The following is a 22224-nucleotide window of genomic DNA, read 5'->3' on the forward strand; positions in this document are numbered from 1 at the left end:
CCGTTGTGCACCGACTGGCCAATTCTGCTCCCTTTTCTATCCATGTCGATATACATGTATGTATGTATGTGTACGCGCATCTCTCTCTCTCACTCTCTCTCTCTCTCTCTGCATATCCGTGCCGTAGCTTCTTTTCGTACCGTTATGAACTACGACACGTCCGCTCGTAAATCCCGTGGATGTCGAACGATCTACTAGCTGGTTATCGATCCGCGAGAGAGAGAGAGAGAGACTCGTTGATTACACCACACCGCGAACTTGGGCCACAAACCGAAGTAAATACCCAGCTCTTCCTGGTCCGCGATCTTTTCACACGATCACACGCGGAGGGATAATTACCGGAACGCATTTAATGCACGAGCGTGATTTCTTCGACGACTGCTGCTTTCTCTCTTTTACCGACTTCTACTGGGAAGGGGAACGTCTGTTATAACTGTGGGGTTTTTTCCACTTGCGAATGATCGCGCGAGTCCCCTCTGATGACGGCGAGACCTGAATCATACCGCGATATTTATGCTGAATCGCGGTGGTTTTTTTTTTTTTATTACACGATCGCTTACGGTAATTACTTCTTCGTGTCGACGATTCGCATTAACGAACTCGAACTCGAACAAATTAACCCTCCAATGTATAGTTTTTTGCCTTTCCATCAATGTATGGGTAACCGGGTACCAATAGTGTGTTTTTGATACACTAATTTTTTCCGACACCTTTTTAACATTTAAAGTTGCTTTGGGTATCTAGGTACTCGTTCATTGGTAGAAGGGTAAAAGGATATGATTGAACGTGATTTATTCGATTCTTGATCTTGTAAAACTCTTAAAAATTATTCTAAGGATGATGTGTTTGATACGCAACGACTTCATATATTTTCCTTTATCCGTATTCAGATTTCCAAGCATTTATCCGCTTATCTAATTTCTCTCCAACCATTAATATAGTAGAGATACATTGGCCGTCAATGTAGCGTATACAATTCAATAACTGGCAACTCTTTCAATGATTTTTCTTTTGTCGAGATGTAGCAGCTATTAAATTCTCCATGCATATTCATACACACACATACATACGGTCGTGTCGCATTCCACGGCAAAGAGATGCGCAGTTAAACGATTCTCGTACCAATCTCGCGCGATTATGCATCGGAGTCAAAAACACGTTTCCCGTTTATTTGCCGACTTTTTGCACGACGTGTACACGCGTCGTGTACATATCTTGTATAAAGTAATACATACGACACCAAAGGAGAGACTCTTTTCGCATAATCTCGTCCGATTATGTCCGATCCTTTATGCCCTCCTACCCCCTCCTTTTCCTCTTTAACGGCCTCATGTATAAGTGGCACACAATGCGGTAACTGCGAGGACCGTAGTTAGGGGTTAAACACGCCGTGCCATCGGGTCCGCTCGTCCATCGCCATCGCGCGTGCGCGCTCGCTAGCTGACAAATCGTTTGACACCCGTGCATATGCGCGTGCGCGTAATGATACCGCTGCCAAGTGCGCGGGATGCATCCTTTGCGTCCGTGACGTATCGTAGGTGCACATCGTACCGTAATGATACGCCATGGTGTGCTATTAATTTCATAGGGTATCTATTTCTTGGAAAAACCGGGGATTATCAAGGATTTTTTTTTACCTTGAAAAATCCGAAAATTCTCTTCAATTTGATCGAAACACGAGAAATTTTTTTTCAAAAATTGTATCTTTGATCATTTTATTCATATATTGCAAGCGGTCGATATCAGCTGATCGGTCAAGTTAGCAATGATATTTATTGTTATTTAGCTATTATTTTGTTTTTTAGAACAAAAAAGTATATATATATATATTATATATATATATAAGTATATATATATTATTATTATTATTATTATTATCACATTATAAAGAGGCTGTGTTTAATTTTTAAAGGATTTAAGAAGTTTTTTTTGAAGGTCTTGTATTAAATATTTTTAATTGTACTTAAGAAATATGTCTAACATATCTTTGCAATATTTAAGTTTTTATTAAATCTCATATAATTTTATTGATCTCTTTTTAGAATCAAGATCTTATGCAAAAAAAATGTCATAGAAAATTATTCAATTTTTATTAATAATATTTAAATAAATTAGTACTTCTTAAGACGTTTATAACAAATTATTTTTTGCTTTATCTATATTTTTATTTTATAATTTTGCACATGTCTTTAGATATAATAATATATTGTACTTTATTATACATTGCCCATTAATACCACGATTAATAAATCAATATTAAATGCTAGAGAAACGGCACTCTTGGTAACTTCCTTTGCAATCGTATGAATAGAAAGCATTAGAAAGCGCATACGATAAAGAAACTTTATTTTAAAAAACCTACAATCTACAAACTTTTTTATTTGACCTGAAATGTTAAACGAAAATACCTAGGAGAGCAGAGAATTATTTTTGCAAGATTTTAGTAGACATCCTGATTTTGCTACACGAAATATTCCCCGTTCAGAACAAGAGAGAAAAAGCGAGAGGGAGAAAAATGAAAGGATGAAAGCTTTATGAGGATTATGAGGAAGAAGAGAAAGAAGAAAGAAAGAGAGAGAGAGAGAGAGAGAAATGACAGTTAAGCACGTCGGCGCGCGATGCTTAATTGACGCTCGCGGACGGGGATAAGAAGAATCATGTTCATAGTGGTACGTCCGTACCACTCGTCCGAGCATAGGTATACACGACGTATACTCGCATTATTCGCAATCTTTCGCGAAACAGCAAGCAACACGGAGTCACGCTCTTCGGCGTCTTCTTAGCCCGCTGGCACACTATCTCTTCTCTCTGTCTCTATCTCTCTCTGCGAGTTTCTCTTCGAAACTCGCGTCTCTATCCCGCGCTTTACGGTATTCCTCCTCCTCCTCCTTTTCCTTCGTCCTGCTCCGACAATATGAACCACCGCCATTACTCATCTTGTCTCGTTGACGATTATGCGCTCTAACAAATTGTACACGGCGTTATACGCTCTACTTCTTCCTCTCTCTTCTTCTCTCCAACCTCACCTACTGTTCTCCGTTTCTTTCTCTCTCTCTCTCTCTCTCTCTCTCTCTTTCTCTCTTTTTTGGCCAAGATTACGAGTTCGTGCAGAGAATGAGCGCGTTATTTGTCGGCTATTTCCGCGGCAGCTTTTTCTCCTCGGAGGAAGATTGGTCTATAATTCGGAACAATGCGTGGATCGCGATTAATCTCTACAATCTCGCAAACAATAGATTAAAATAAAATTGAAGTTTTTCCGTAGAGATGTAAACGAGTGCGAATTTATTGAAAATTTGTCTCTCAAGATTCCAAAAGACACTATGTATCTTCACATTCTCTTATCGAGCCGCTCGAATCTGAGTAATTTTCTTCAGTCCTCTCAGAACTTAAAATTCCCGGAGAGTTACTTCCGTCATTCCGATCATGCCTCTCGATTGCCGGTTATTATTATAACAGCGCGCGCTATGATTGTTGGTTTATATACCCGCGAATAGCCGAACACATTTTCGCGCGGGATCGCCTAGGGGTCCTCTAGCTGGAGAAGTGTAGGAGACGCCAACTTTGGGTTCCCCTGAACGCGAGACACGGACATGGTCTGGGGGAGCAAATTTCCCGGGGATATTACATCGCGCCGTTGATAACCCGACGATCTTGTTGTCATTCTATTCCCGGGCTGTTCGCGTACATATACACATGAAATTGGCGCTGGCCCGATGATAAGCTGAACGCGAGAAGGACGACGTGGCGTGCCAGAGTGTGCTGCGCGCAAACGTCAACAATCCGTTATAGAAAATCCAACCACCGCGCCCAGCCGGCCCACATAACTTCGCTCTCCAGGACAGACAGGGATTGTCTTATTACCGCAAACAACCGTGTGGTCACGGGCGGGCGTGCACACGGGTCCGCGCAAATTGTCTCCGCAGGAGAGACAGAGAGAGAGAGAGAGAGATAGAGAGAAGCAACCGTATGCGGGTCACCGCCGTTATATACAGAGCCAGGTCCCCCTAGGACCCTGGTGAACTATACCGGCATTCCCGGCCAGCCGCGGATTCCTTAACAAATTTGGAGTTGACGTTTGATGGCGAAGTTTAATTGTAATTCTCCCCTGCGGCTTCGTAATCCAAAATTGTGGCTGCCATTCGCTCTCGTGGCTTATGACGTAATTTCGAAATTGACGTCCGGTTAGACGAATCATTTTACGGCGTATATACATATATATCCTTTGAATTATTATCTTGATGAAAATAACTTTACTGATTAATTATATTTATGATAACTCGTTAATATTTACTTTATCTCTCTTGACGAAAAATTTCAAAATTTTATATTTATTACAGCTTGTAATTTTTTTACATATATACCTACACGTAACTCTCTCTCTCTATTTTCTTATAGCTGAAGCTGCTATGCAATAAAAGTCAAAACGTCACGCACAATCAGTCTCGTCTACGAATTATGTATTATGAATTATGAATGTGTAATTATACACAATACCTATCTAAACACAATTATGAATTATACCTACAGACAGCTCGTGTCATGAGTTTTCCATTCTTTCGACGATTAATTGCAATTACTGTTGCTATTCCCAGACATTAACAGGTATACCCGAGGAGACTATTCTAGACGGAGACGTAGTAAAAGTCGACGTAGTAAAAACGTCGGCGATAAAATTACGGCAAAATACGACGACGCCGCGAGGTTTATTAGAATCAAAGACTCCCGGGCACTTTTCGCCCTAGATATTCCTAAGGTTAACGAACGGCCGGCTGTGACTTTTCTTCAGGATCGCGAGACGGTTAAAATATGATCGCCCTGTCGTGGCGAGGGAAATTCGGTTTTAAATCTCGTCTAGAATCGTAAACTCTAATCCCAGGACGAAATATACAGCGCCCGCTAACGGTAATCGAGCAATTACCCGGCTAGCTCGCGCTCTAGCGATTCTTATATATCGCACTCCTCTCTCTCTTTCTCTTTCTCCTTTTTTTTCACGTACGTCACCTTTGCCACGACGTAAACTTGAGAAAGCACGACGCGCTTCTTCTTCGAGCCCGTCAAACTCGTACCCGCTTTATACGTTCTTCCCGCCGATTACTGCGGCTCATCTAACCGGCTTAATCCACGGCATAGAGTCACGTCGAAGCGATACTCGAAACCCGAAAGTCTCGAATGCCCTGATACGTGAGATACATGTAAAATCCGTTGTCTCGACGCGAGATTTCCAGGTGCTGATTTAGAGCGAATATATAGATTTAGCCCTTCGGTCAATGAACGGGTACCTAAAGCAACTTTGGGTACCCAAAATATATATTTGGGTACCAAAATATATTTTGTTTTGAACGAAGAATAATTCGGATATGTTTTTAACATTTGGGTACCCAAAGCGACTTTGGGTACTTAAATGTTAAAAATGTGTCGAAACTTTTCTCTGCCCGAAACAAAATACAAAGGGTCTTAGTATTCAGAAGCCTCCTGAAATATAACGGGAAAGAATGTTCGAGGCCAGCAGCTATTATAAAAAAATTGTAACAGTGCAGTGTGTCGAAAATACGTAGTTGGACCCATATATTGATGAAACGGTGCAAAAATTACGCATCGACAAAAGAAGATTAAAATGAATGGATATAATTCTCCAGAGGAAAGTCTCTTATCTGTTGGGGTGCGAGGCTTTTTTGCTTTATTCGCGATGTTGCGGCGAAAATATAAAGATATTAATTTTCGTACACACTCTCGGTAATTCCTCGGTGATGAAGAAATTTGCGCGAAGCTCTGGCTACCCGCTCTAAATCAGCCTTAAGAAAGCTGTATAAAGCCGCGCGTTGCGCCGTAATCGGTTGCTCTTTGTAAGCGGCTAATTAATGGTGATGCATCCTAATTCCGGGCTTTGCTTTTAGCACGTAGGTAGGTAGGTTTCTACCAACTCCTCCGAACAGTTATGCCCGGCACAATTGGCGACTTTCGCTTCTGCCAGGCCGCGAAAGTTATACGAAAGTTAATGTTTTCGCGACGCTCGCTAATCGAAATTAGGCTAGGAATATAATATAAGCGTGAGAGTCGCGCTTTAAAAAATTTATTTTTATTATATAGTATTATAGATTTATTTTTTTATATATTTATATATTTATAAATTATAATTTTTATTTTATATATTTATGTTTATTATAGTGTTATGTTATTTTTCATTATATTTATAAATATATAAAAATGAATATGTCTATAATACTATAATAAAAATAATATATAATGGCTCATTATCGCATTTTGTTATTGTTTTTTTATATTTTACTTATAATAATAACTTTTCCTTTACTTTAATAACTTTCGTTATTATTTAATGGAGCTTTTTATTCTCCCACATCATATAGCTTCGGGCTGAAATTTGCTGTAAAGATTTTTAATTATTCAGAGATATAAAAAACCGCCATGTCTGATACCGAAACTTTTACATCGTCGTTGAATCACTCCGCAATGTTATTACGAAGGCTTTTACATTCATTCCGAGTTATTTTCAGAAAATTCGAGCGAGCGCGAACAGACTCCGAACAACATTCGAAAATTCTTCGGCTTCTTTGCAATATAAATGAGCGAATGGCTCGTAAAAGGTTATTTTTTAGGCCCCGGATATCGGATGAAGATCTACCTGTGTGGGCATTAAAATTTCCAAGTGACGTTCGCGTGATGGATCGCGGATACTCGAATGAGGGCGTTTCATCTCTCTCGTAGGTACTCGACGCGTCATCTCTGGGATAAGCGACGTGAAAGTGCGTGGAAAAATCGCCTTTTCGGGGAAAAAAATATGATGGAAAAATTCTTGCCCAATTTCTCTCAACGGATTGAAATTCCAAAACTCGCGCAAAAGTTTCTCCGACGCGAGATTCGCTAATATAGTATATATCGCTATCAAATTTGGATTAAATGAAAATAATACATTAATGTTAAAAGAAAATAATCAAAGGTATGTATCGAAATGTGATAGATTCCATCGACATTCGCGCATATCAAATCGATTTGCATTTAACATTTTTCCGATAAATAACTCTCCGCATTTGAGTTATTGTTCGCAGGACAATTTCGCGAATTCGTCGTGAATAAAATCCTTTGTGTACAAACCGAGTTTTTTTTTTTTCAGCGTTATTCTTTCCCCACGTGTACTATCGCTTTACGGTTCCCACTCTCATTTAAATCGCGCTCGATTTCGTCTCGTGTCGACACGCGATGAAGCGGCCTGTTGTAACTTAACTCTCTGGGGAGCTGATGCGATTCGGTGTTTCACCAGGAGTATCTTTTTGAAATTCTAGTTGATGCGCGATGGCTCATACGAGATGGTTTCAAAGCGAAACCACCGAACCATGTAACAGTATTTAATTTAAATAGAGGGAGAACGAGGAATATATAGGGTGGACCGTTTTAAAATGTTCCATCCTAGATATTTTTTTCCTACATCTTTCACAAAAAGAAGTCGCACAAAAATTGTTTGACTTCAAATGGAATAGATGGCGATATCAATTTGTTTAAGATGGCGCCATTTTCGAGAAATTCACTAATTACTTTTTTTAAATGGAAATCGGTTTTTTTAACAAAAATTGTAGGTACCTTCGAGACAAATCTAATTATGTACATATTTCAAAATTAAAAAATTGTTTCTTATGAAAAAAATCAAGAAAACTAACTAATTTATATGGTTGAATTTGCCTCGAGGTCTACAACTTTTGTTAAAAAAAAAAAAAAAAATTATGTTTTCATTAAAAATAAGTGATGATTAGTTGATGATTCATTAAAAATAACGCCATTTGTAAACTAATTGATATTGCTGTCTTGTGTCTCCCTTAAATTAAAGTCAAACAATTTTTATGCAAAATATTTGTTTGTAAAAGGCCTAGGAAAAAAAATAGTTAGGGTGAACATTAAAATAATCAAATAGAGAAAAGTTGAAAAAAGGAATAATAATAGAAATCATATTAAATTAGTTTTAAAGATATTTAATTTTATTGTGTGACTTGATGTAATCTATAATTTTTAGATATTTTCCCTAAGCTTCAATACAATGAAAAATATCGTTCAAATGTTAAAGGAAAAATCGCGTCGTTTGAATAAAAACATCGATCCGGTTCGCACAACGAGCGTGACCTGTTACATTCTGTACACAGTGTACATACGTTCTATAACACAACTCCTTCTCTCTTTCTCTGTGTCTCTTGTCAAGTGCGGGGATATCGCGAAACCGCGAGATAAAGCCGCCTCTTCCTTTGTCCTTGGGAGCTGCATCGGAGCTGCTCGTTTCCATATCTCGTAACTTACGAGCATGCATCTATCTACGCGCGAACGTGGATGCACTTCAATACGATGACGGCGCGACATCGCGGAAGAGAGGACAGGGTTACATTAGTGACGTTTATGGACTCTTTGTCTGACAAATGCAATCCCTTCAAGATCGATTTGCGCAAAGAACGGTGAGATGTGAACGATAAACTACGTCGCGCTTATCGTGAGACCAAAGATTTTGATAAAATTAAAAAAAAAATTTTTTTTATTAACCATGAAAAATTATTGGATTGCAACAAAAAAGAAACAGAAGATTTAGAATAAAATAAAATCGTATGTTGTCTAAAAGACAGATAGTTCTCCCGGAACACAACAAATAACGCAGATGTTAATAAAATATAACTAATATGAATTATAAATATATAAGATGTAATATAAAAAATAAACATGAAAGAAAGAGAAGAAGGATTCTTTAATTTGTTTTCTGTCGTTAGTCTGCTATTATTAGAATGATATGATTGACATTTATTTATTATTCGCGTAGTTTTGGAATAAAAATCTCGCGATGTGTGTGTGTGTGTGTGTGTGTGTGTGTGTGTGTGTGTGTGTGTGTGTGTGTGTGACACAGGCGGATATTGCTGTCTACAGACACTCGAAATGGAGATGCCACCTTTAAAATGCAGAATCCTTTATTGGACGATGCGCGCTTCGATCAAAGTCTCGAATTCTAAAACTGTCTGACGAAAGATTGACTTGATTGCAGACAAGCGAGAGTCTCGCTAATTGGAGGACTCGCACCGAAATGCCTTTGAATCGGCCGTTGAAAATTAAGCTGGCACATGTTCAAATAACAAACGTGGATTTCAAAGAAAAAAAAGTGACAGGTATTTCTGATTTTTGCGAGTTAAAAACTCTAACTTTTATTATTCCGAAACTCTAGGAGAAAGGATCATTATTAGGAAAAAGGATATTAAAAATTAAGAAATCTTTAAAGTAAAACAAAATTATAAATAGTAATAAAATTGTTTTTATATACTAGGTTTTTTATTTATGCAAAGGATCTCGCACAATCTTTATGGAAATTGGATTTCAGTGGAATTGGCTAGTTTTTTGTTATGACCTGCGGAACAAAAGATGTAATAGCCTCAAAGCTAAATAATGGACAGTTACTGAGCTACAGCCTGTCAAACACAATTTGATTTTATCGAGATTCAATTTCACCTAGAATTTCATATAGGTTCAAAAATCTCACACTAATTCTATATAAAAATCTTGGTAAGATCAGCTGGTTTTCTCGTATGTTATAGCTTATAATCTGCTGAACAAAAATGTAATAGGTTCAAAGCAAATAATAGATAGTTACTGACTTATAGCTAGTCAAACACGAAAAATTCGGGCTCTGCGAGTTGTTTGACTGGCTGTAACTCACAAGGGACATGTCACAAATGTCCGGAACCGATTTGATTCTTCTTCAAATATATTGTGAAATACACAAATCTAAAAGACACATATTTTTTTATATGTGCGGATATTGAGTTTTAAGGGGTGAAACACCCTTTTAAAGAAAAACGGTATTTTTCTTTAGGATCGAATATCTGTTAAACTATAAGAGGTAGAAAAAAAAGACGTACAACAAATTTTAATGGCTTGAAGAGTACTTTAAAGTTATATGAACAAAAATGTTTTATTTTAATTTTTTTTTAAATACCCCCATCACTTAATTTTTTTTTTCAAAATAAAAAAATTTTGTTCATATAACTTTAAAGTACTCTTCAAGCCATTAAAATTTGTTGTACGTCTTTTTTTTCTACTTCTTATAGTTTACCAGATATTCGAGCCTAAAGAAAAATACCGTTTTTCTTTAAAGGGGTGTTTCACCCCTTAAAACTCAATATCCGCACATATAAAAAAATACGTGTCTTTTAGATTTGTGTATTTAACAACATATTTGAAGAAGAATCAAATCGGTTCCGGACAGTTGTGACATGTCCCTTGTCAGTAACTGTCTATTATTTAGCTTTGAAGCTATTACATTTTTTGTTCAGCAGGTCACAAGCTACAATATATGAAAAAACCACCCAGTTTCACCGAAATCCAGTTTCCATAAGGATTGTGCGGAGTCTTTTGAAAAGAAATTTTCAAAATTTCACAGCCATATTTATAATTGACAGTGAAAATTTAAATGGAGATGCCACATTTGTGTCAAATTAATCAGAGACAAGGAGAAAAAGAAAAAATATATTAATTTAACAAAATCTGAATTTTCGAGACATTGTTCAACATCTTGCATAAGATGCATCTTAATTGCTTCAGCTCATCGCTAATCTCACTCTAAATTTCCATCCTCATCCCCGTTAATAGCCTGGTGTAGGCAAGTATATAACGTAACAGATGCCTGCGATATCTTGCCGGCGGCGAGAGTAGAGCGAGTTCGAAATACGCGCGGTATGACGTCAGTCAACGTCGTCGGATCCTAACCTGTCACGGAATCAGCCGCCAGCTAGGCTGACGCCGAAAAGTTAGCCGAACGCGCGTTAGTCGATAGTCCCCGGCAACTGCCGGAGACCTATTAGGCCCGAAGTGCTCTTCTCTCTCTCTCTCTCTCTCTGTCTCACTCTCTCTCGTGATTTTGTCTCTCCTAAGTCTCTCTCCGCGGTTGGATGCACAGTCGTTGGCGAAGTTTACGCCACGCCGGTTATCAATGGCAGTCGCGTCGGAGAGCTGCCGCATTATGAACTTATCACGGAGACAGTCGCGGACAACTTCGCCATTAAAGTTTCAGCACGAGCAGTGTTACTGACTCTCCTCCTCTCCGCCTCTTCGTCTTCTCGTCTCTCTGTCCTCCGCGTTTTCGCCTCTTCGTATACTCCTTCGTCGTCCGCTTCGTGGAAGCGGTACACCTTTCCTCCTCCTTCCCCTCCTTTAACTATCACGAGGATTTCGAAGGAACAATGCGAGGAGCAAATGTGCTTCTGCTGCGGCAGCAGCCTAATCTGGTTTCGGACCGTGATAAAGTTAACTGTTTGGGAGAATCAGATTCAGAAAATAGGCTTTTCAATATTGGAGGGAAAAAACGAGCGAAGATATTTCGGAAAAATTTTTTCAATTTTCTTTATCCCGAAATATTTTCATCTAAGATTCTCTAACATTTATTTAACTCAGAAACTATTTTTTATCATTCCAATGTCTTTAATTATTTAGAAAAATTGACTTTCTCTTTCTTTCTCCCACAATTGTTGATTAGAAAAATTTCTTTACACAATTTAATCAAGCATTTCAATGCACTGTATACAAGGTGTAAAAAGGAGATAGTAAAATATCTCGAAAAGTGTGTTTTATAAAAAAATGTTTTAAGTTAAAACTTATAGAGTTTAAAAGGGTCTATTTACTGACCTTATCAGTTTAAAAAAATATGTAATTTGCAACTAGCAATTACATATTTTTTCTTAAAAACAACCATGTGTTTCTATAACACCAATTGATTCCTCTTGTTATTTTGTGTATTGAAGATTATAGAAGAAAATGAATATTTTACAAGATATTTCCTAGTTTCTGTAAAATTTTATCAAATTGAAGTATAATAAAAAATATCTTGTAAACTATTCACTTTATGGCCATTCTATTCATAAAACTTTTCATGCCGAATATTGCGAGAAATCGATTTATATAAAAAATAGGGTTTCATATATATATTAAAAAATTTCAAAGTGACCTTGTCCTGACCTTGACGGCGCCACTCGAGATCAAACTAGCCAAATCAAATTTTTTAAACCCCTTACAACTTTTGTCTGAAACATTTTAAATAAAATTTACATTTTTCAAGATACTTCGCTGTTCCGGAACTTATTATACACTTTGTATAGCTATTTTCGCCATATTCGTTGCTACTATTTAAATATATGTCCTGTTCGATAATTGATAAGCTGATATTCAGCGAACTAAATGGTAAATAACTGATTTATCGGAAAAAGCAGACTTGCATACACACACACACACACACACACACACACACACACACACACACACACACACACACACATACACACGTACACAAAAGCATCCATCCATTGTCGGAGCGAAGTCTCTCTCGCTTCATCGACCATCCTCTGCCGGGTCGATAAAAAGCTGTTTTAATTGACCGGGAATCGTGGAAACTCGACGACGACGACTTTTCAGCTTTGTCGCTGCTTCCTGGAGCGTTAAGCGCCGATATAAACGCGCGATATTGCCGTATCGGGAGCGCGTTTTAATCCTTTATTGCCCGCCGCTGAGAGAAGCGAAATCATTGACATGGTTCTGTTATTTATTATCGCGTCAAGCGCACGATTTATGCTACCGTGACTCTCTTTGTAAAATTCTTTTCATTCGTATTTTTATTATATAATAATTAATATATATTTTGTCTTCTTTTTTTCCAGGTACGTGTAATATTCCATCGCCAATTGCTTTTCCCATGCAAGGTGCAACGTTGGTATAACAATAGGTATGTTTACATATTTTTAAAAAAATTATACAGGGGATTAACTTTCGCATTTGCTATTTTTTGAGAATCAAGACTTTCATAAAAAAATGTTCCATACGAAAGTTGTAGGATTTCGAAGGGGATCTTGTCGTAAGCATAGTCTTATTTCAGGTGGAGATATTTTTGAGATTTCGATTTACAATTACTTTTTTCTTTAAACGGAACCATCATAATTTTCTTACATAAATTGATTCCTCGTATATTTGGCGTAAAAAATTGTAGAGTGGAATTATTGAAAAATGAATGGTAATTAAGATAAATTTTATGCTTTATTTTATTTTGATAAAAAATATGAAATATCTCGTAATATATTTATTTTTCAATAATCTTAATAATTTTCTGCATAGAAAAATAATGAGATAAATCAATTGATGTAAAAAAAATATAGTTATTTTATAAGTTGCACGTTGCATTTTTTTAAAATTACAAAAGTATGTTTTCCTTCAATTTACACCAATTGATTTATCTCATTATTCTATGCAAAAAATTATTAAGATAAGGTTTTTGAAAAATGAGTAAATTACGAGATATTTTTCATATTTTATGTAAAAATGTGTCAGAATGAAGTATAAAAATTTCGTAAACCATTTATTTTTCAATTTACTCCAACAATTTTTTTACGTCAAATATTACGGGGGAGGAATCGATTTATGTAAAAAAATTATGGTGGTTCCGTTTAGAAAAGTAACAACCTCAAAACTGCCTCAACTTGGAATAAAAAATGTATGCTCATGACAGGACATTCTCCTCGAAATTCTACAACTTTTGTATGAAATTTTTCGATGCAAGTCTTGATTTTTGAAAAATAGGAATGTGTAGGTTAAAATGGGACACCCTGTATTATAAAGAAAACAAATACATCTTTAGCTTCGGTCGATAGGGAGATAATATTGTATTACTGATAGTATTACATAATTTACCATGTATGCGTATGCGTCTATACGAATGTAATATATTCTCTGGACATGCGATAATTGGTTGCCTGAATGAATGGGAAATTATCAGGCTAAGGCTGCCTGCGTGCCTTATTATCCCGGGAAGAATCACGCCTTTTCCCCCTTCTTCATACGATCCTCCCCTGCAGGGACCTCTTCTCTCTCTGCAGGAGCAGCAAGGGTCTAATTAAAAACTTTAAGCCGTGGAACGGAGCTTTCGCATGTTTCTGGACACTCTCTCCTCCTCTGTTCCCAGAAAGCGCGACTTAATTAACTTCATGAAGAATGAACCGCCTTCGTCCCCCCGGGGAGGAAGGGTTCTCTCTTTATATATATGTATATCTTTCGCCGCGTTTTAACTTCGCACCACCGCGGGGAGGATTCGTTCGCAAAAAGTCACGCTTTCTCGCGCGATTTATGTATTCCCGGACGCGCGTCGTCCCACGACTTCCGGGGGAGCCAGGACTCGGCGATGTTTCTAATTGGCGCAATTACGATTGCTTGTACTTCGGTATGGCGTTGCATACCGAGAAGGAGGGAGCAATTTCGCGATTCGTGCCCGCAGGGTTATTCCTGTCGCGCGACGCGTTATTCCTATATATTTTTATATATACCGGGTGTCCCATTTTAAAGGACCCACTCAAATATCTCAGAAACACTGCGTTAAATCAAAAAATGTTTCCTACAAAAGTTGTAGGGTTTCGAAGGGGACATAACATAGTAATATTAATATTACTTGGGCGGCGTCTCCAAGATCAAGTGAAGGTGAGAATAAATTTTTTAAATGGAGACCCATATTTTTTATTATAACATCCTTTTCTACTAATTAATTTGAACAACTTTTATCTGAAGCATTTTTTAATTTTCTTCAAAATTTATTCTCACCTTCACTTGACCTTGGAGACGCCGCCCAAGGTCAAATGAATATTACTATGTTATGTCCCCCTCGAAACCCTACAACTTTTGTAGGAAACATTTTTCGATTTAATGCAGTGTTTCTGACAATGAGATATTTGAGTGGGTCCTTTAAAATTTGACACCTGATATATATATATATATATATATATATATATATATATATTTCTTAGAAGAGGAAATTTCTTCTCGGCAAATGAACCGCGCATACGAAATAATTCCGCGCGCGAGGCGCGAGATGGAAAATTTGCGGCGAGAGAGAAGAGAAGGCGCTTTCATTTCACGAGAGAGGAATTTATAATCTGAAAATTTTTGCGCAAATATGTCTTAACGCTACAAGCATTTTCTTACGTTTTATATACCTGGGAAAGAGGAGAAGAGAGGTATGCAAATTCTGGGTTGTATCAAAGAGTGATATTAATATTAAAGCTTTTTCTCGTACACACAAGAAAATTTGACATGGGACTTAGTTTTCGAGAGAGATACTTTTCAAAAATATGCAAGAATTTTCTGAAAATATTTTACAATATTTTTTCGGCATATTATAATATTTCATAAAAATTGTAGATAATTGTAAAAAAAATTTATAAATACAAGAATATGCAATATGGGGTGTCATTTAAAAAAAAAATTAGTTCTTGAAATCAATGTATTGTATATATTATATGATATTTGAATTATATCAAAGTGATATTAATATTAAAATTTCTCACATACAAAAAATTCGACACTTATTTTCGAGATTTTTCAAAAATCTGTATAAGAATTTTCTGAAAATATTTTAGATATTATATCGATATTATATTAATGTTATATAAAAATTGTTAAATTATTCTCTCATGAATGTATACCATATATTATATAAAAAAATTTGTTATGCAAGAAGGTGCAATGGGGGGGGGGGGGGAGTCATTAAAAAAGAGCGTTTGTTGAAATCCACATATATGTATATTACATATTATATATGTAATATTCTGGATTATATCAAAATGATATTAATTTTAAAATTTCTCACATGCATAAAATTCGACATGAAACTTATATTTTCGAGAGATATTTTTCAAAAATATATATAAAAATTTTCTGAAAATATTTTAGATATTATTTCGGCGTTATAATATTTTATAAAAATTGTAGATAAATTTTATTCTCTCTAAATCTATATAAATATCATACAAAAAAATTATTATAAGAAAAAATACACACAATACTAGAGTCATTTCCCAAAAAGCAGTTATATATGTATACATATATGTATATGATATTCAGATTATAATGTGCTTGCTTATATTCTACATACTTAATATTCTTATTGTTAAAGACAGACATAGAGTAAGTTTCCTCGACATGACATTTTTGTAAAGAGGAAAGAACTTTGGTTACAACGAAGCTTGCATGCCGCCGACGCGGCCGACATATTTTATACATCGAACTTTATCATACCTCGTTTGCGGTTCCTTCCTCTTTTTTTTCCTCTTTGGACACTCGGAACTCTGTTCCAATCCAGCACGTGCAACGAACTCCATCGGAGGATTTTTCGACGTTTTACCTTCTCTCAAGCGATCTTCGTTACGTCTTTATCGATCTGAGAGGGACGAGCGTCCGAAAAATCATGCGAGCACAAGTATTACGATTGGAAGAAAAAAAGGGAGAGAAATTGACGGGGTAAAAACCTGGAAACCCAATATCGAAAAGCGAGTTTTCCGGTATCAGCTGTGAGCAACAGTTTCTAATAAAGTACGATATAATCCCCGATACCCTCTGTAATGCTAGTCGTCCTACATATTCGCTGGGTGTGGCGAAATCAAGGCTCGGCCGACGTTGTATTAACTCCCAAATGAATAGAAAATGCTTCCCCTGAGGGGTCGGTTTGTTTCCTAGAGTATGAAGGTATCTCACAGATTGCGCAGAAAACTCGTTCGCAACCTGAATATTATGATACTTGATGAATATATGAAAATAAAAAGTTATAAATATATATAAGAGCTTGATAAAACGATAATTCTTTTTTAAATATATGTAGAATAAAAATATGTAGTGATCTGAAAATTAAATAATTATACTTTCTCAAGAAACTATATTTTTTGCTTGAAAGAAAAATTTTATTTTGTCTATATCTACTTAATAGTTAGGATGCTTGAATATAGAGAAAAATAAAAGGTTATAAATGCAAAAGAACTTGATAGAATAATTTTTTTCATATATATGAAATTTAAATATTTAAATAAATGTGTAACAAATAAATATGTAGTAAGCTGAAAATAATTTTTTTAAAAAATTATATTTTTTGCATGAAAAAAAACTATTATTTCATGTATATTGACTTTCGTTTACAATATTATAATATTTGATATAAATAAAGAAATAAAAAGTAAAAAGTTATAAATACATAAAAGCTTGATAAAATAATAATTTTTTAAAAAATATCTGGACCTAGATATGTATATTTTACATATATGTGGAACAAAAAATACATAGTGATTCAAAAATAAACAATTTTATACATTTAAAAAGAAATTATATTTTTTACTTGAAAAAAAAAAACTTTATTATATATATATATAGTTTTTTGTCTTCTTTTTGGAGTTTGAAGTAGAAAAGTGCAAGAATATATTAATAGCATTCGATAATTTACGCGAAAATAATTAATAAGAAAAGAACAATAATAATATTTGAGAGAGTATATCTAATTTAAAGTATTCAAATCAAAAATTCAAAATATGTGAGGGACAAAATTTTGTTCGGTATTATTAATCTTCAATGTTTTTTTTAAATATTCGTAAATTAAAATTTTGTTAAATTCTACACATAAAAAGATTTAGATATATCGGTTTATCGGTACAGAAAGTTGCCATCGGAAAACGGGTTTCGCGTGTTCGCGTTAAGCCGAACTCGAGACAACTTTATCTCGAATAAAGCGTAGGTATACATACATCATGGTGCGTGTTACATCGATTCTTTCCGTCGAAATATAATAGTAACACGCAACAAACCGACCAAACAAACTTTTGTTAATCTCCGGTGATTAAGCACGCGAGTTATGTCGCCATGGCGTGTTTTTGTCGATTTTTGTTTCTTAACTATCTACGTAGGTTGAAAAAGAAAAAGAAAGAAAAACGATAATCGAAATTTATTATAATAAAAATCGTCAAACAAATTTTCTCATTATTTGAAGCTGTCAATCACTAATCAATCTACTATTTTAGCATTTAATTTAGGTAATTTTCAATATAATATTAGTGAAATTGATGGAACAAATGAATATTAACAGGGTAGTTAAATTAATCGACCAAAACTAGCCAATAAATTTGTCTAAGTTACGACTTTTTCGACCATATGGTTGTGGTCCTTTTAAAGTATAACTGAAATATTAATTAAAAATTCTTAAGCGAGAAAAATATTGATCCGAAAGTCGCTGAATCGGGAATCGAACCCGAGTCTTTCGCTTGCCGAAATGAATATTAAATTTCCAAATAATCCTCCTACAGATAAGACAGTTTTTTACATTAAATGTCATTAAAAGATAATAAAGGGAGAAAGAGAGAGATAGAGAGAAGACATGAGATTTTTGGACATTTAAAAATACTTTTGTCCAAACATTTTAACATTTGCGTGTTTTCGAATAATATCGCTTGGCGAAAGGATCGATGTGCTATTATTTCTTGAAAAAACGTGTGTTACATCGGGGCTGTTGGAGACAGCAGCGCAGTCTCTCAGAGAAAAATATGTTATTGCGAGAGAATGCGAATTAGCCCGCGGTTCTTCGTATCGCAAAGCTCATCTCTACGCACATGGCCGCGACAGGTATGGCGACAATGCAAAAGAGAGAGCGCCATTTTCCTTCGTTCTTTATATAACGCAATGATCGGCGGGGCAATATCCGCCCTGCTGGACGAAGCCGCGGAAAATGAGTCGAGTATGGGTGAAACACACTCCGGGCGATCCTTCATTCTCTTTCATACTCTAACATCCTCGAAGAGATTATATTCCCCGGCAACGCAAGACAAAGCTGTCGCTATCGAGATGCGCAATTTATTTATGTGCCGTGAAAATATAGTTTTTCAATTTTCGAAGCGCAAGAGAGATGAGAGAGAGAGGAAGAGATTGTAAGAAAAAAAAAATTGCATACAATCTAAATCCCAGGGATAATAAAGACTATATTAAATTATTTCCACGTATATTGATATTATAATATATATTATGCTATTATATATAGTATTTACATATGGGGCATTTCATATTAATTCAACGACTTATTTTCCCGACCATTTTTGATCTGCTTCATTTTTTTCCCGATCCATTTTTGATTTGCTTCATTTTTAAAAATATTTTTGTATCCATTGAAAGTAGCTTCCATAAATTTTTTTAGATTTTTATCTTTATCGATTTCCGAGTTACACATTAAAAAAAAAAATTAATTTTAACAATCACAAATTTATATTATTTTAGACTTAAGAAAATAATCTTAAAAAATAGAAAATATTTGAATCCCCTCTTCGCTAATAGCTCAAAAATTTTATTTTTAAGTTTAAAGTAATGTACATTTTAAAAAAAATCGAAGGGGTTTCATTAAAGAAAAAAAAAATAATTTCGGTTAAAATTGACTAAAACACTATTAAATTTTCTTTTTTTATTTTTTCAATATTTTTTTCGAAAAATACATTCAAAGACAAAAAATGACCACTTTATTAATGACACTATTTTTCTTCAAGTTATAAATATTTGAAATTTTCGGAAATTGTTAAAATTAATTTTAAAAAAAAATGTGTAACTCGGAAATCGATAAAAATAATAAATCTAAAAAAATTCATGAAAGCTACTTTCAATGAATACAAAAACATGAAAAAAAAAAAATGAAGCAAAAATGGGGAAAAAAGTCGTTGATTTGGTATACAATGCCCCATATATATAATATATGTATATATTACAATATATAATACAATATATGTATATTGATATATTATTTATTACATTATACAATAATATATTATAATATATAATATAATTATATAATACATATATGATATATAGAAATATATAATATATAGAAATATATAATATATATAATATATTATATAATATATAATAAGATATATATTATAATATATAATATAATATCAATACATTATAAATTATAAAATATTGATATTAAAATTTAATAATATTAATATTGCTGAAATCGTGACCTTTGATAATAATTAACCATGATATCGCAAGTTATTAAGAATTAATAAGCAAAACATTGCTTTCCGCAATATTATTATTCTCCATGCTAATGGAATAATTAATTTTACTGTCGACTTTCTCTTAATGAAAAATATCAAAGATAGTTTTTATTTACTCTCTGCAACTCTGTATATTATTATACATCTATAACATTTTTTAATAAAATTGCAATTTTATTAAAACAAATTCCACTTAAACTAAATTGAAGAATATGGCTTCGTCATACATTTTCTTTGAATTTTAGCTTTAGAAGAAGAGTAATTTATTTTTCTATTATATATTAATTTAATTTTCTCTATACATTGTTTCAATCTCGAATTAATTTTCTAATTATTCCAAAGTTATTATTAGTGCTTCGATATTTTCGTTAAGCAAAAATCCATTTCGTCATCATTAAAATGTAAAATACGGTGCAAAAAGAACTTTGCGTAAGAAAAAAAATACGAAATAGGTTTGAACTCTCCACAAATACCTACCTCGAAAAACAAATTGCTGGGAACATCGCTAAAGTCGCGCGTGTCGATACGTCAGCGCGTTAGTTATACCCTTTCTACACCTAAGGATGATCCTACTTGTGGGTTATCCGACTACTTTCGCCCGTCTACACTGCACAATTTTAGTGTTGTTATATTGGTATCATTGATTTAATAAAATCGGTAATAATGTCAATACCCTAACCTAAAAAACAAACAGTTTTTGAATACGTACGTATCAGACTAGAAAAGTGTTTGAGAAGGTTGAAAAGAAGAAAAAACGTAAAAAAATACAAAAAGCAAGATCAAGAGCAAAGTATAAGAAATAGAAATAAAAAATATAAAAAAATAAATATTTATTTATTTATTTTTTTTTTTTTATTAAATATTTTAATTTTAATTAAAAATATTTGTATATTTTTAATTAAATATAACCTCTTTATTCAATATAACCTCTTCACCGTTTAAGGCATTTGTGATTCTCTTGGTTGACGGCACATTAATAATAATAATAAAAAAAAAGGCATTTGTGAATTCAGATAAATTCAGGTATATCTAACCTAAAATCAGAAATTTTTTCGGTTGGTACGATTGAAAACCAACTTCAGTATGGTTTAAGACCGTCTACACTACTCGCTCGGATAAGCCACAAGTAGGATCATTCTTAGATGTAGAAAGGGTATTAGTTGACAATAGTCTTAATCGTGACTTCACGGATCGCGAGGTATTCCGCTGAAAAGAACAGAGAGAGAAGAGGGAGAGTATAGGGCGGTCGATTTCAATAGAATAACTTAGCAGTCTCGTTTATCCTTCCGCTCGCGCTGGCTCTCGCTCTCGCTTCGTTTGTTCTCGAACGCGACGGGCGATTAATTAACGAGCGCTCGACAAACGATCGAAGTGCCGTGTAGACTACGAAAGGGAAGCGGTGTCGCTAGGGCGTCGCTCAGACTGTATATACACCCGGGTATCTGTCCTGCGCCTAATTAAACCAGAGTTGAATCATTACCGGGGAGAGAGAGAGGGAGGAAGGGAGAATGTGTGGAGGCAAAAGGACGACAGGGCTTACATAGCTAGTCCTTCCTGTCTTCTCTCGCGCGCATATAAAGGATAATGCTGTTTCTAAATGCTGTTTCCAATCGTCACTTCTCTCGCAATTTATTTCGGATAACTCTTGGCATTTTTGTGTATGTACGAATTCTATTTTATGAATTATTCGGATAATTCAGTAGCGATGGGATTGAATATCTTACGAGTAGGTTCCAATTTATTCGCATGGTTTCGAACTTTCTGATTACTTCAGGGAAGAGAAAAAAACAAAAAAAAAACAATAGTTTCAAGTAGATTCGAATCTCAATCAAGCATGTTCGAATGTAATCTTTTATGAATATTTATGAATGTATATATATATATATATATATATATATATATATATATATATATTATCATGGTGTCTACTCTCTGAAAAACCGGGCATTGTCAGAGATTTTTTTTACCTTGAAAAAATTAGGTATTTTATTAAGAGTCAGAACATTTTTTTCAAAAATTATGTCTTTGATAATTTTACTTTTATTTATAGCACTTACGAAACATATGTCTAACATATCTTTGTAATATATAAATTTTTATTAAAATTTTATTTTTTATTAATGATTTCTTTTTAATATCGAGGTCTCGTATATTATTTCATAGAAAATTTAATTTTTTAATTTAATTTATAGGTCGTAATTAAATTAAATAAATTATTTTTTTTATAAATTATTCCTTAGGACATTTATAATAAATTATTTTTTATTTTATACTTTTATTTTATATTTATGCATATATCTTTAGCGTTTAGATATAATAATATATTGCACTTTGTTATATATATTGTTCAAATTAATTTTACAAT

The 22224-nt window shown here is 34.4% G+C and overlaps 2 protein-coding genes across 3 annotated transcripts in view; both read left to right on the top strand.

Moving 5' to 3' along the window:
* The window catches only part of LOC145943462 (CCR4-NOT transcription complex subunit 6-like), a 588057-nt gene that overhangs the window by 533411 nt on the left and 32422 nt on the right, over positions 1-22224 (top strand). Inside the window, exon 5 of one of the 2 annotated variants that reach the window (XM_083050977.1) lies at positions 12681-12745. In XM_083050977.1, coding sequence (XP_082907103.1) covers positions 12681-12745 — 65 coding nt within the window. Of the gene's footprint in view, positions 1-12680; positions 12825-22224 lie in introns of those variants that run through there. The other variant, XM_083050975.1, reaches the window with a different exon arrangement.
* Positions 1-22224, top strand: part of Twin (CCR4-NOT transcription complex subunit 6-like twin) — a 421961-nt gene that overhangs the window by 153612 nt on the left and 246125 nt on the right. The window lies entirely within an intron of this gene.

The sequence above is a fragment of the Prenolepis imparis genome, unplaced genomic scaffold (genome assembly GCF_030444845.1).
Source record: "Prenolepis imparis isolate NDT839.2.m4 unplaced genomic scaffold, iyPreImpa1.0 SCAF_12, whole genome shotgun sequence".
Taxonomy (NCBI): domain Eukaryota; kingdom Metazoa; phylum Arthropoda; class Insecta; order Hymenoptera; family Formicidae; genus Prenolepis; species Prenolepis imparis.